This window comes from Manis pentadactyla, chromosome 12 (assembly GCF_030020395.1).
Source record: "Manis pentadactyla isolate mManPen7 chromosome 12, mManPen7.hap1, whole genome shotgun sequence".
Lineage (NCBI taxonomy): Eukaryota > Metazoa > Chordata > Mammalia > Pholidota > Manidae > Manis > Manis pentadactyla.
Genome location: NC_080030.1, coordinates 101,608,149 through 101,623,277, shown reverse-complemented (window position 1 = coordinate 101,623,277; position 15,129 = coordinate 101,608,149). Strand labels below are relative to the sequence as shown.

Sequence of the window (15,129 nt, the reverse complement as noted above, 5' to 3'; positions counted from 1 at the left end):
TTTATTTCTTCTCTGATCTTAATTATGTCCCTCTTTCTGCTGACCTTAGGCCTCATCTCTTCTTCTTTTTCCAATTTCGATAATTGTGACATTAGACCATTCATTTGGGATTGCTCTTCCTTTTTTAAATATGCTTGATTGCTATATACTTTCCTCTTAAGACTGCTTTTGCTGTGTCCCACAGAAGTTGGGGCTTAGTGTTGTTGTTGTCATTTGTTTCCATATATTGCTGGATCTCCATTTTTATTTGGTCATTGATCCATTGATTATTTAGGAGCGTGTTGTTAAGCCTCCATGTGTTTGTGAGCCTCTTTGCTTTCTTTGTACAGTTTATTTCTAGTTTTATGCCTTTGTGGTCTGAAAAGTTGGTTGGTAGGATTTCAATCTTTTGGAGTTTTCTGAGGCTCTTTTTGTGGCCTAGTATGTGGTCTATTCTGGAGAATGTTCCATGTGCACTTGAGAAGAATGTATATCCCACTGCTTTTGGATGTAGAGTTCTATAGATGTTTGTTAGGTCCATCTGCTCTACTGTGTTGTTCAGTGCTTCCGTGTCCTTACTTATTTTCTGCCTGGTGGATCTATCCTTTGGGGTGAGTGGTGTGTTGAAGTCTCCTAGAATGAATGCATTGCAGTCTATATCCCCCTTTAGTTCTGTTAGTATTTGTTTCACATATGCTGGTGCTCCTGTGTTGGGTGCATATATATTTAGAATGGTTATATCCTCTTGTTTGACTGAGCCCTTTATCATTATGTAGTGTCCTTCTTTATCTCTTGTTACTTTCTTTGTTTTGAAGTCTATTTTGTCTGATATTAGTACTGCAACCCCTGCTTTCTTCTCACTGTTGTTTGCTTGAAATATGTTTTTCCATCCCTTGACTTTTAGTCTGTACATGTCTTTGGGTTTGAGGTGAGTTTCTTGTAAGCAGCATATAGATGGGTCTTGCTTTTTTATCCATTCTGTTACTCTGTGTCTTTTGATTGGTGCATTCAATCCATTAACATTTAGGGTGACTATTGAAAGATATGTACTTATTGCCATTGCAGGCTTTAAATTCGTGGTTACCAAAGGTTCAAGGTTAGCCTCTTTAGTATCTTACTGCCTAACTTAGCTCGCTTATTGAGCTGTTATATACACTGTCTGGAGATTCTTTTCTTCTCTCCCTTCTTGTTCCTCCTCCTCGATTCTTCATATGTTGGGTGTTTTGTGCTGTGCTCTTTCTAGGAGTGCTCCCATCTAGAGCAGTCCCTGTAAGATGTTCTGTAGAGGTGGTTTGTGGAAAGCAAATTCCCTCAGCTTTTGTTTGTCTGGGAATTGTTTAATCCCACCGTCATATTTGAATGATAGTCGTGCTGGATACAGTATCCTTGGTTCAAGGCCCTTCTGTTTCATTGTATTAAATATATCATGCCATTCTCTTCTGGCCTGTAGGGTTTCTGTTGAGAAATCTGACGTTAGCCTGATGGGTTTCCCTTTATAGGTGACCTTTTTCTCTCTAGCTGCCTTTAACACTCTTTCCTTGTCCTTGATCTTTGCCATTTTAATTATTATGTGTCTTGGTGTTGCCCTTCTTGGATCTTTTCTATTGGGGGTTCTGTGTATTTCCGTGGTCTGTTCGATTTCTTCCTCCCCCAGTGTGGGGAAGTTTTCAGCAATTATTTCTTCTAAGATACTTTCCATCTCTTTTCCTGTCTCTTCTTCTTCTGGGACCCCTATAATACGGATATTGTTCCTTTTGGATTGGTCACACAGTTCTCTTAATATTGTTTCATTCCTGGAGATCCTTTTGTCTCTCTCTATGTCAGCTTCTATGCGTTCCTGTTCTCTGATTTCAATTCCATCAATGGCCTCTTGCATTCTATGCATTCTGCTTATAAACCCTTCCAGAGTTTGTTTCATTTCTGCGATCTCCTTTCTGGCATCTGTGATCTCCTTCCGGACTTCATCCCATTTCTCTTGCGTATTTCTCTGCATCTCTGTCAGCATGTTTATGATTCTTATTTTGAATTCTTTTTCAGGAAGACTGGTTAGGTCTGTCTCCTTCTCTGGTGTTGTCTCTGTGATCTTTGTCTGCCTGTAGCTTTGCCTTTTCATGGTGATAGGAATAGTCTGCAGAGCTGGGACGAGTGACGGCTGGAAGGACTTCCCTTCTTGTTGGTTTGTGGCCCTCCTCTCCTGGGAGAACAGCGGCCTCTAGTGGCTTGTGCTGCGCAGCTGCGCGCAGACAGGGTTTCTGCTTCCTGCCCGGCTGCTATGGAGTTAATCTCCGCTGTTGCTGTGGGCGTGGCCTGGCTCGGGCAGCTGCTCCAAAATGGTGGAGTCGCGTTGGAGCAGGAGCTGCTGGGAGGCTATTTATCTCCGTAAGGGGCCTCCCTGCTCCCTGCAGCCCAGGGGTTAGGGTGCCCAGAGATCCCGGATTCCCTACCTCTGGATTAAGTGACCCGCCCTGCCCCTTTAAGACTTCCAAAAAGCACCCGCCAAAACAAAACGCCCACCAAAAAAAAAGAAAAAAAAATTTTTTTAATTAAAAAAAAAAAAAAAGTTTTTAATTAAAAAAAAAGGGTGGTCGTTCGTTTTTCTTTATTCTCCAGTGCCAGCCTCAGGCCTCTGCTCACCGGTCGGTCTTTCTGCCCTGTTTCCCTAGTATTGGGGTCCCTATCCCTTTAAGACTTCCAAAAAGCGCTCGCCAAAACAAAGCAGCAAAAAAGCAAAAAAAAAAAAAAATGGTCGCGCGCTTTTCTTATGTCCTCTGTCGCCCAGCCTCCAGTGCCTGCTCACTGTTCTTGCTGCCCTGTTTTCCTAGTATCGAGGGCCCTGCACTCTGGCCCGGATGGCTGGGGCTGGGTGTTCGGCAGTCCTGGGCTCCGTCTCCCTCCCGCTCTGCCTGCTCTTCTCCCGCCGGGAGCTGGGGGGAGGGGCGCTCGGCTCCCGCGGGGCCGGGGCTTGTATCTTACCCCCTTCGCGAGGCGCTGGGTTCTCTCAGGTGCGGATGTGGTCTGGATATTGTCCTGTGTCCTCTGGTCTTTATTCTAGGAAGGGTTGTCTTTGTTATATTTTCATAGATATATGTTGTTTTGGGAGGAGATTTCTGCTGCTCTACTCACGCCGCCATCTTGTATTTACTCTTTCTGGGGCCAGATTTTTAAACCCAAAGCCTATGGCTTTCGCTTCTGTGCTAATAATGTGATATACGTGTAAGTGTATTAATCACTTAGGACAGACTTGCAGGGGAAACATCAGCTTAAAAAAAAATATAGAGCATTTACCTCCCATCATTCTTCACAAAATGACTTTTAGAAACTACCCTCATTGGGCCGCCGCAAAGACTCCAATTGCTTAAATAAGAATAGACCAGGAGTTCTTTGATATATTTAAGAAAGTTAAGGAAAATTATGTATTATCTTAAAATGTGTGTTTGTATTTCAAAAATACTATAACCACATTCAGAAAAATTGAAATTCAAGGATAAGATCACCTGCCTCTCACCCCACAGTCTTGCCAATTACTTGGGATATTTTTTTGTTTTTCTCTATAAAATCTTTTGAATTCATCAAATATTTAATAGATAAAATCAGTGTGTCTCTAAAATGTTGTCTCCTGCTTTTTTATCCAGTAAGCAAAATAAAATTTTTGGTGATGAAAACCTACAAGAGCTTTCATTTCTTTAAAGAGTAGATTACTAATTTCTGTTACTCTGATTTTAAAAAGTAGACTAGATAAATATATACCAAGTGCTCAGGGAGAGGGTGGTCTAGAGGGAAAGACAGATGTATAAACAGTCATTTGATAAGGGGAGGGGAATATGCACTGTATACTGGAAGCACGGAGGAAGGCAGGTAATAGATGCATCTTGGGGAGGTGGTTCACCAATAAGGTGAACTTTGACCTGACTGTTTTAGGATGGATATGACTTTGTAGAAGGTGGGAAAAGGGCTTCTTGTAAAAGGTGAAGAGTGTACAGAGTCAGAGAGATGGAAAAGATCTCAGCTTGGTTAGGCGTGGGCATTTGGAATTCAGGAGACCAGAGGGACTGGTAGCAAAGAGGCTGGGCAGGTTTGAGCCTAGATTGCTGTGTGATCGGGGTTAGAGTAGATCAGTTAAAGCCATTGGATAATTTTGAGCAGTAGAGGTCTTGCATTTCATTTGTGTTGCAAACAGTTTCTTCCGATGTCAGTGTGTAGGATAGAATCCATCTGCAAAAGATAGGAGTCCAGAAGGGGATGTGTTAGGAGGTATGAGTGGTATCAAGAGAAATCTGAAATAGGTGCTATGTTACATGGTAAATTTACATCTTTAGTGTACACATTGCAAGAATGTCAGATGAACTAGCAACTTTTAGAGGTACATGGCATTTCTCTTCGTTTAACATCAGAGGTTATGTTTAGGGTTGCCATGTGTGGTTGTGTAGGTCATTCACTGTACAACAATTCCTGGCCAGGAAGTAGAGGCAAAATCTACATACAAGCTGTGAATGCTGGCGTGAACTGTATCCACCCAGAGGAGGTTTCATTTTTTAAGTTGCACAAAAGCAATATGGTTTTAGCTCCAGTAACTCCATTTTCCAGGCTAGGCCCAGGATAAAGTGTCTAGACACCAGGAAACGCAGACCAGTTAAAGTCCCTATTATTTTCTACTATAGTGAGCAACATTTAGCTAATACCTGCTCTGCTTTTCAGCCTTGAAAAAGGTGATATTACCTCAAGGCTCTGAGAAGCCTGGGACTGTCAAGCATAGTCCAACCCAGTCCTGGGAGCACAGATAGATGAGCAGCTGTCTTTAAGGGCTATGACATTCAGCTATAATCCTGATATCTCGCTGGAGACCAGTTCAGTGGCCAGGGATGCCTAGCATCACACATACAACATGCACACACAATCCCTAGGCCCAGAGAGATTCAACTCAGACATTTTGCAGCATTCCATGTTTTATGTCTTATGGTGAGATGCACTTTTTGTTTTGGGGAAAGACATACATAAATCTTGGTGTGATTTAGGTCAGAACAACTAGGATAATAGTTAGCTTTGTTAATCCCAGTGGTTTCCCACCAATAAACAGTAGTTTTTTCATTTCTCTGCAAATTTTGGTTTCCAGCTAAAACAAAGACCTCCTAAAGAGAGGAGTTGACCAGGGGTCTCCTAAAATGGGGCCCTCACGGTTTCCTGCCGCCATACACCTAATCAAGTAGGTGTCTTGTTGGCCAGGGTTTGATGCAAATGGTTATTTAAGGTTAATTTTGTTTCTCTAAGAGGGGATGAGGGCTGACGGATACCCTTAGAGTGGAAGTCAGCAGGCCTGTGAGCTAACAAGGATTTTTACATTTTCAAATAATTGAAAAAAGTAAAAAAAAAAAGAATATTCTTTTATATTATGTTAAATTCACATTTCAGTGTCCATAAACAAGTTTTTATTGTGAGGCTTTTTCATTTTTGTATTGTCTGTGGCTGTTTTCATTGCTGCAATTAAAAAGTTGAGTCTTGTGACAGAGACTATATGCCCTGCCTAAAATTTACTCTCTGGCCCTTTATAGAAAGTTTGCTGACCTCTACTCCCAAGAGACAGTTTAAAGATGTAGAGGACTTAGGTACTTAAAATTTATCTAATGTTACCTTTTCACGAAAAAAGCAACTTTATTGGGATATAATTGGTGTACTATAAGGAGCACACATTTAAACTGTATAATTTGCTGAATTTTCACGTGAGTAAATACTCACGATACGTTACCACAATGGGCAGTGATGTATTGATCCGTTATCCCCTGAAGTTCCTTGTGCCCCTTTATAATCCTGTCCCTTCCTGTCCTCCGTCATCCCTGTAGCAAACACTCGATTCGCTTTCTGTCTCTGTAGAGTAGTTTGTTTAATCTAGAGTTTTATATACATGGAATTCTACAGGAAGTCTCCTTTTTTGTCTGGCTTATTTCACTTAGCCATGTTATTTTGAGATTTTTCTACGCTATTGTGTGTATCAGTAGTTCATTCCTTTTTGTTCCTGAGTGGTATTCCATTGTAAGAATGTGCTGGAATTTGCTTATTCATTTTCTTCTTGAGGGCATTCATTTTTTTTTTTTTTTTCACTGTCTTTGACTAATGCCGATAAAAGTTCTATGAGCGTCTGTGTACAAGTCTTTGCGGGCATGTGCTTTCTTTTCTCTTGGGTAAATACCTAGGAAGGAAATGGCTGGAGCATATGGCAGGTACATATTTAACTTTGAGAAGCTGTCAGTTTTGAACGGGTTGTCCCACTTTGCTTTCCCACCAGTTTGACTGAGATCTGCTGTTCCTGCACAGGAGCCAACGCTTACTATTAGCCAACGGTGTCTGAACTGTTGATTCGCGTGAAGTAGGAGGTCTTGAGCTTGCCATAATCTGATTAATTTAGGCTGTGTAGACCACCAAAAAATTGATTCAGACTTAAAAATTAACCTTGGGCTCTGAGTCAGATTTACTGAGAAAAGTGGTTGAATAAATGCCATCATTGCCACAGAATCCATCAGTGGGGCAAAGATCTTGACTTTTTATACTGTAGTGAGCAGAATGTCACTGTAATTCTCAGCGCTCATGAAGTGTGTGATACCCGCGCCTCATCCCACCCCGTCTGGGACCAAGTCCTCTGAGACCCTGCGAACTTCTCACATGGGTATAACGCAAAGGGGAGCTTGGCAAAAACACAGAGTTTCTGAGCACCATTCCCAGGGTTCTGAGCCGGTGGGCTGGGCTGAGGCCCGTGGACCTGCATTCTGACAGGCACTGGAGGTGTTGGCTGGATGCAGCGATTTGCTCCGCCCCCTAAGCGTTATGACTTCTGCCAGCCCGCGTTTGCCCTGTGAAGCATGGGTCACGGGTCAGCTGCTGGGTCTCAAGCGAGGTCTTTGATTGGCAGCCTGGTCAGTCTGAGCCTCCTTGGGGTTGTTTTCCTTTGTGCAGTTGAGGATGTTCACACATTACAGGTGGTTTGACCGTTACCAGGGTCATTTCAATACCCACTTTCTTCCCTGGCCTCCTTTTTTTTTTTCCATCTAACAATATGCCAGAGCCCATGATAAAATCTATTGGGAATAAAGTATTATCTTTCTGGGAGGTAAATCTTTTCTTCCCCCAAGAGTGACCACTTATCCTCTCAAGAGTGCTGAGTTCATCCATTTGGATGGCACAGTCACTTTCAAAGATGCGGCTGAATTGTGTGTCTCCGTTAATTATACAGTGAAATTTAAATAAAACGTTGCTTCTCTCTTTTTCACATTTACTCTGCTTAGAACTATTTTGGTGGAAAACTCTCTGCTCAAGGGAAAATGCCTTGGATTGAATACAATCATGAAAAGGTCTCTGGCACAGAATTCATCATTGACTTTCTGGAGGAGAAACTTGGCGTGAACTTGAACAAAACCCTTGGCCCTCACGAAAGAGCCGTCTGCAGAGCGGTGACCAAGATGGTGGAGGAGCACTTCTACTGGTGAGCCTCCCGGGTGCACCCCCGTCCTGGACAGTGAGCCCCAGATTCAGTGTCACCTTTCAGGCCCTCCCCCAACGTCCTCAAGTCCCCTTCTACGTTCTGAGCGATGAAGGGGTCAAAGTTCTGGCTGTCAGGTTCTGGGTCTCTCCATACATCTTAGGCTTTGCAGGCCATGTGTCTGCCACAGACAGAAGCAAAAGCAGGCACAGACGACAGGCAATGAGGGAGTATGACCGTCTTTCAGTAACACGATAAGAATGCTCACATTTGGGTTTCACTTAATACAAAATAGTATCGGATGTTTTTCCCCCATTTAAAAATGTAAAAGTTTCTTAGCCCATGGGCTGTAGTTGGCGGACCCCTGTTCTAGACTGGAGCTCAGTAAGGGGAGGGGGGCATTCCAGCCGGCTGGGCTCCTTACCAGCACATGCTGCCGAACTGCAAGAGGCTTACATCAGGTACACAGAGCAGGGAATGAAGACGGGGTCAGGACGGCAGGCTGGCAGGGTACAGGTCACGGCTCTGTAAGAGCGTTGTCGGTTTTCCTGAGATGACGAGAGCGTCTCCGTGTTGCAGGACGAAAGCGTGCTCCTGCTTTCTGAGGGTCTTTGCCCTGATGGGCTGACCCCTAGCCTGCGTTCCCTGTGTCTCAGGCATCACACACGCTGTGGCTGTGAGCTGCCCGCTTTGCACGTGGCGTTGTTCTGGCTGTCACAGCCTGTCAGTGAGACACACATGGTTCTTACTGCTTTACAAACTCATTGTCATGTTTTTTTTTTTCCTTTTTCTTTCATCCATCTCCTGGAGCGCTTTCTGTACATCCCAGGAGATATGAAAAGTTTTCTCTGATTTCTGCAAACTTCTCCTATTCCAAAGATTTGATTGAGAACTGTTCAGCTCACTTTTTCGGCATTAACTGTCACCCCTGGGTCAGTTGTTCACCCACTAGCTTTCGCCTCCCCTGCCGAGAGAGGTACTCAGTGTGGGGCCAGTACAGAAGGTCCCTCCCCATCCCCTTCCTGTTTCATCCTTTTGGCTCTCTGAGTGGAAAACTTGCTTATTCTTTCCAAATGGAAAATTGGCTGTTCCCCCTCTGGGATTTTAAGTGACCCTCTATTTTTCTTTTCCTCTTTCTACTTGCATTTCTCACCCAGGCTATTCCAGGGGTGACCGGAAGCCCCACTTCTGTTAGCCCCTCACTACAGAGGTGCAGGGGGTGGGGGCAAGGAGGGACCCAGGCAGAGAGGGGAGGCAGGATGCAGGTCAGTGTGGGAGTGATCACCGACTGTTTGTGGAAGGAACCCAGGCCTTTTCCTTATATGACCAACGAGAGCTGTTGGACCTCCCATCACAAAGAGTGCAGGGGTTGCAGTGTGGACCGAAATGCTTGACTGCTTGTGGTGAGCTTAGCCTCAGGGCAAAGCCTTGTGGGGTGGTGCCATCTCACTGGGCTGCCAGGTTCCAGTTCCCTCTTTGAAGCCATCAAGGGAAACAAAGGACCAGCATGGGGCCACCCTGACCCTCTGCACCTTTTCTTGGAGTAACTCTCCAAGACCTCATTGACCGATTGGCCCGTTGATGTGGAGAGCTGTCACTTTGTTAGTTGGCTGGAAAGAAGCTGAGCACCGTACATTTTAGTACAACAACTTTTTGACTTCTGTAGTGTTCATAAATTTATGTTCTGGTCAGGAAGACTGAGCCAGCAAGATTGCCAAGAACCGCCTGTTACGGCTCCTTGCTCTGGGCGGGTGGACGTGTTACACGCTTCCTACCAGTTAAGTCCGTCCTCTGCTCTTGCCTCTCCTTCTGTCCCGACACCAGCTGTAGCCAGACCCTGCTGGGGGGCAGCTACAAGGGCGGTGGTGGGGGGGGGCGAGAGGGAGGGTCGGGGAGGGGGTGCCGTGCTGGGGAAGAATCCTAATTTTACACACTGCAAACCCCCAAGTGCCTAAGTCATACATACACTCTTCTAAGGATACTTTTATTTCTCTAATTCACCGTTTAATGACAAAAATGCTTTTACTGGGGCTTAGCTACTATTTCTCATTTGTGTCTCCTCAAGGGTTAATTTGCAGAAGAAATAGTGATGTTGAGGGGTCAGGTCTTGATCAAGAGGCAAATACCCAGTGAACTTCCGAAAAACATTCCTAATTTCTCCAGTTCCCTTTAGTCCCTAGTCGCAGAAGGAGAAACCAACCCCTCTCTGTTTCACAAGTTTGTCGAAGCAGGAGCCAAATCCTAGCTTTGGGGAGACCCTGAGTAGGCTTTCTAAGCACTCTAAGTCCCAGTGAGGGACCCCCCTGTTCCCTCAAGGTAAGAAAATGCCTGCGGCCGGGAATCGGAGGACACTCCTCCCACAGGCTCCTCTCCTCCGTCCCCGGTTCTTGTCCCAAAGACCACGCAGAGAAGGGCACCCGTGGGAACCGGGCCAGCCAAGGGAACTGACCGCGATATGGAGGAAAATGCTTTGAGCATAAGCTTCTGAGGGAGCGTGTTGAAAATTGTGTCTATACTGACAGCGGTGGAAAAGGTGAAATCGATTGTTTGATTCAATTGACTCAATTATCTGAAGTTTTCAGATAGCGTTATTTTTGTCTGAAAGCTTTAAAAATACCCCACATCAGGTATACTTTTCTGAAAAACAGTGACAATGGAAAGCTGGCGTTATTACATATCATCATGTCATTCTGAGGCTCTGTTTTGGGTCTGTTCAAGGAAGCGCACTCAGCTATGAATTGGTTTTCCTTGCACTTGAAATCGGTACAATTCTATCCCACTTGCATTATAAAGCTATTACTGAAGATGAAGAGGACAGGTTGTTTTTTTTAATCTTCTTTGTTCCACTGAAAGCTTACATTAGAGCCACTGCAAGGAAGTTAGTATCAAGGGAAGCCTGACGGCGACAAGGTCAAAGTACCGAAATGAAATTGAGTTTGGGTAACGGACCCTATTCTTCCTTCTGTATGACGTTCTGCTTCCTGGGGCACCAAAGAGGATCTTAAAAGTCTTCCAACCCAACAGGAAGCACTCAAGGCACCACTGTCAAACTTCCTAGTCTCACATTTTCACCCTATATATGTATAAATATATATTTACATAGGGTGAAATGTATATGTATAAATATATTTGTTAGACTAGGGAATTCAAGTTTGCTTCTAGGTGGGCCATAATTAAAAAATTTTGAGCTTGGTTTTTGGTATAGCTTCAGTGAATGGGGGAAGTGGAATCTTTAATACAATGACTTTCCCAAGATCTCTAAAAGCCAGGAGAATCTCTTTCTCTGATTACAAGTGGATTGCCTCTTTTCTGGCCCCCACAGGCCCAGTTTTAGACATAACGAAGGCTCCTATTTGGAAGGGCTACTTAGTGCCCTTGAAACGTGAAATGATACATGTTTATCATGTATTGCTGCACCCTATGCATTTAGAGGACAAGCAAAAGATGGCAAGCAGGTAGCATGAAATGGAAAAGACATTCTTGCAGCTGGGGAGGCTGCGTGCTAAGACTCACTCATAAAACTGTAGTCTGCCATGTAGAGTTTGCCTTTCCCACATAATAATTTTCCTTTCTGCTATGGGCCAGGCCTCCTGTTCAGTTATAAGGAGAGGGATCTTCATTCACACATCAGGGGCTGGCTTTTCCTGTCTTCTTGATCTTCTTTCAAAATGTCTGAGCAGGATTTATTCTGTTCTAAGAGAATCAATGTTTAAAAAAATCCTCTGACCCCATTTTGCAGGAGAGATCGGATACATCAGTTGCGATAAAGTGAACATCGACTTCTTGGAAGAGGCTCTCAGAATAAATTAGTTGAATTGCTCAGCCTCATCTAGTTTCCAAATTGGCCCTCCCTGCCCTCTCCAGTTAATAATTCATGACTGCTTGTCCAGAGGGGGTGCCTCTTCCCAGTGGGGGGGCGACACAGACCTCAGAAGAGAACAGTGCACCCCTTCTTCCTTTTCATAGGTACCCTTTCTCTCCATTTTTCTATTTAAATAGGGCCCCTAGAAACACTGCTTAGCAGTAGCTGGCTCAGAAGCGAAGCCTTTTTGCACTCAATCAATAATTCATAATTTCAGTAAACTCAACGAATGACTGCTGGTGGCCAGGCACCATGTTGGATGGGGACGGGGGAAACAAAGCACTAAGAAGCGGTCTCTGTCCTTAAGTGACTCGCAGACTAGAGGGGACGTGAGCCTTCATAATGGTCAGTGCTGAGGGTGGGGTCTGAAGAGCTGAGGAAAGGCAACTAGCCCCTGCTGGAGAGAAGAGGGGGGGTGCTTCTCAGAGGAGATGGGGTCCCAGCATCACCTAAGGATGATCGAGTGCTGGGTGCAGGTGGGCGGTAGGGGAAGATCAGGATAGCCAGGCAGGGGAGCCGCTTCTCCCTTTAGATCCATTTAGAGGCAAGAGAGAGCATGTGATTCTGTATGGCGGGCGCCCAGGGGTGGGAGGCAGTGCCAGGTGATGGGGCTACAGAAGGGCTGGGCACAGCTGGGCCAGACCATGGGGAGGGCCAAGCTAGGGAGCGCTGGGGAGTTCATGAACGGCTCTGAGAAGTCGTGTGATACGATTACGTTTGTGTTCCGACGTTCTTTGTGGCTGCCTTGAGGCAACTGGGTTTCTGAAGGGCCTCCGGGGATGTCAGGAGACCTTCCAGGAAGCCACTGTCCTCAGGGTCGAGAAATGCTGAAGGGCTGAAGTGCAGTGTTAACTGAGTTGGAGGAAAGGGCACATTCACAGGGCGACCAGCTGTCAGGAGGGAGGGTGGGGAGCGGCGAGGAGTGGCTCCGGGGATTCTGGCCTGGGGAAGCAGGAGCAGACTTGAGGGGAACGAAGGTGATGAGTCCGATTTTAGAAATGTTGGTTTGCAATCCCTGGGGGTCCCTCGCACGGGTCCCTGGATCTCGGGACGGAGAACTGGGCGGGGTGTGGATTTGGGAGACGTCATTGGTTTGAAATCACAGGTGTGAATTAAATCGCCCCATGCAAGTGGAGTACGTAGATAGGAGGAATAAAGGTGAAAAATCTTGGGCATGTGAAAGAGGTGACAGGAAAAGCAGTAGAGATGTAAGTCAAGGGAGAGTTCTAAGGAAACCACTAATGGTGTCATATATTTTGTGGCAAAGAATTAAAGAAAGATGAACATAGAAAGTTTTTTTTTGGATTTTGCAACCAAGAGGGATTGTTGACCTGGATGAGGGTGGGTGGTGTTGGTGACGTGTGGGTAGAGTTGTCAGGAAGCTTGGTCCCGGGAGGAGGTGAACTCTTGGTTGTGATCACATGGAAGCACGCACAGATGACGTCCTCTGTCTGTAGTATTTGCTTTAGGAATCCATAAGGCACCAGTTCTTGGTATTGAAGGTTTATACCCACTTGACAGGACTTGAACCTTCCAGAGCCTGCCTGGCCCTCACTTCCTTCTGTTCCCCACCACTGGTCTGCAGACCGGGCACAGGGGGTGAACAAGGAGAGAAATCAAGAGCAGGGCAGGTCACCTCTAGCTGCAAAATTCCTCATCGACCCAGGGCTCCTTCTGTCTCTGACGGCACAGGGAGAGAACCTTGCTCCGCTGCGTTGGTGACACCTCTGTGAGGCCCGGAACAGCTGCCTCTTCCGTCCTCACACATTAGTCTCTGAAAACCCTCGCCCCGTTGCTACGCCCTCCTCTTCTGCACCGGTCCACGTTTCCTGCTGTGCCGAGGAAACCATCAGGCAGGAACTGTGAACCTCTTGGCAGCCCTCACCTCTTCCAGCACCTTCCTTCCGTCAGTCTCTGAGAAGGCTGTGTCCCTGCTTCTCTCCAGGTTGGCCCCTCCTGCCTGGCCTCCTCATCTTCTAAGTTGCCCCTGACTGTGGTTTCCCCAATACCGCTCCTCACCCTAGAAACGTCCTGAGGTGACCTCTCTTCTCTCAGGGCCACTGACATGCCCCTGCCCACAAGTTCTCTATGTTGACGCTAAATCTTTCTCCTGAGTTCTCAACCTTCTGGACATCCTCACATGGCGGGGGGAGGGCGGGACGGGTGGTCCATGAGACCTTTAGTCACGGCAGGTTAACCTAAAGCTGCTACACCTGGTATTTGCTGGTCTTGGTTTATGGCATTTGCATCCACTCAAGCCATCAGCCTGGGAGAAAATACCTCACTTTTCCTCATCCCTAATCTTGCATATCCATTGGCCGGTAGACTCTTTTTCTCGTATCTTGGTGTTTCCCTCTGCATTCCCTGAACACCATCCTGTCTGCCTTTACCTCAGCTCAGCGCTTCCGCTCCTGCCTGTCTTGCTGTGGCCTTGTAACCAGCCTTCCAGGGCTTCCAACTTCCAGCCCCTCAAATCGCCACAGATCTGGTTACAGTTCTTGTCTTCTCAGAACCTTTTAGTGGTTAATCTTTGCTTTCAAAATTAAGTGTGGCACCCTTTGCACCAGGCCTGCGTGGGCCCGATCCTGGCCCAGCCTTCCAGCCCCCACTCTTACTTGCACCCCCAGGCTTCCTGTTCCCCCTGCGTGGTCCTCGAGTTCTTGGAGTCCATCGGCTGGCCAGGGCTTTCTTGCACACGCCTTCTCCCTCTCCTCTGCATGCTGAGCTTCTGCTCATCCTTCAGGGTCAGTTATGCTTATGGTAAAACCTGTATAATTTGTCTGCAAAGAATGCATTTTTTTTCCACATCACCCTGTCAGTTTAGAGCCACCAGATCCCTCGTTTTTATGCTTTAGATGCTTCCTGGATGCTGTTATTAACTGGTCATGCTTAACTTAGAATAACTTAGCTTTATTCTCCCATCAGTGACTGCCAAAATAATGAGGGATGGTATAGCCCTTTTATTGTGCATTTTGATCCAGTACAATTAGAATCAAAGTGCTGAATTACTCTAATGGAATGTGAAAATTGACACCTTAACTACAACAGGTGTAGAAGAGCAAATAGAAAAGCATTTAGTTTGCATGTTTATAGAGAATTTACTGGAATAGATGTGAGATTTTTTATATTGAAAGATTGAGCTCTGATCCCTTTGTACATATTAGTTGCCATTGTGATATAGTTTTTTCTATTTTCAGCAAAACCCATCTTGACTCATCCATACCTTATTCTGAGAGATTTAAATAAAGAAGGACATAAAGCTTTGTAATAAGATTTGAATAAAGAAGGACATAAAGCTTTGTAATAAGATTTGTAGCCATTCACTTAAAAAGATAATAAAGAAGAGTTATGGTTGCAATATAGAAAGTATGTTGAAATTGGCTGTGGAAATTTTCAGTAAAAATCAGGAGTGATTAAAAAATTGTAGAGGAACCTTCTGTTTCTTATTTTCATTTTTTAGATGAAAAAGCACTGCAAAGAGCAGAACTGTATAAAATGATCAAAATTTCAGGCCCCCTCCCACCCCTTTTTTTTCTTGAGGTAGAAATTAGCTACAATTCACCTCTTGTATTCTCTCTATAAAAATAGTTAACATTCTTCTGATTTTTTTCGAAGTGGCCATGACTGCTATTATCAGTCAACACTAGGGGTAGAGATGATTGCCAATTCATCTTTTATTGCTCATTCTGGGGAGAAAACTGAAATATCTTCTGTCTGTACGCCCACAGCTCCATTTTTCTCGGGCTTCATTAGAAAACCCTTTTAATTTCTATCTGCCAATGCTATTAGCCATGAAAACATTCCTGCAATTACACAGGTCCAG

General features: G+C 45.2%; 1 protein-coding gene across 3 annotated transcripts in view; it reads left to right on the top strand.

Moving 5' to 3' along the window:
- The window catches only part of FAXC (failed axon connections homolog, metaxin like GST domain containing), a 68,775-nt gene that overhangs the window by 16,997 nt on the left and 36,649 nt on the right, over positions 1-15,129 (top strand). For all 3 annotated transcript variants that reach the window (XM_057489441.1, XM_036890394.2, XM_036890393.2), the window contains one exon: positions 7,251-7,447. In XM_057489441.1, the coding sequence (XP_057345424.1) occupies positions 7,251-7,447 (197 nt within the window). The remainder of the gene's footprint in view (positions 1-7,250; positions 7,448-15,129) is intronic.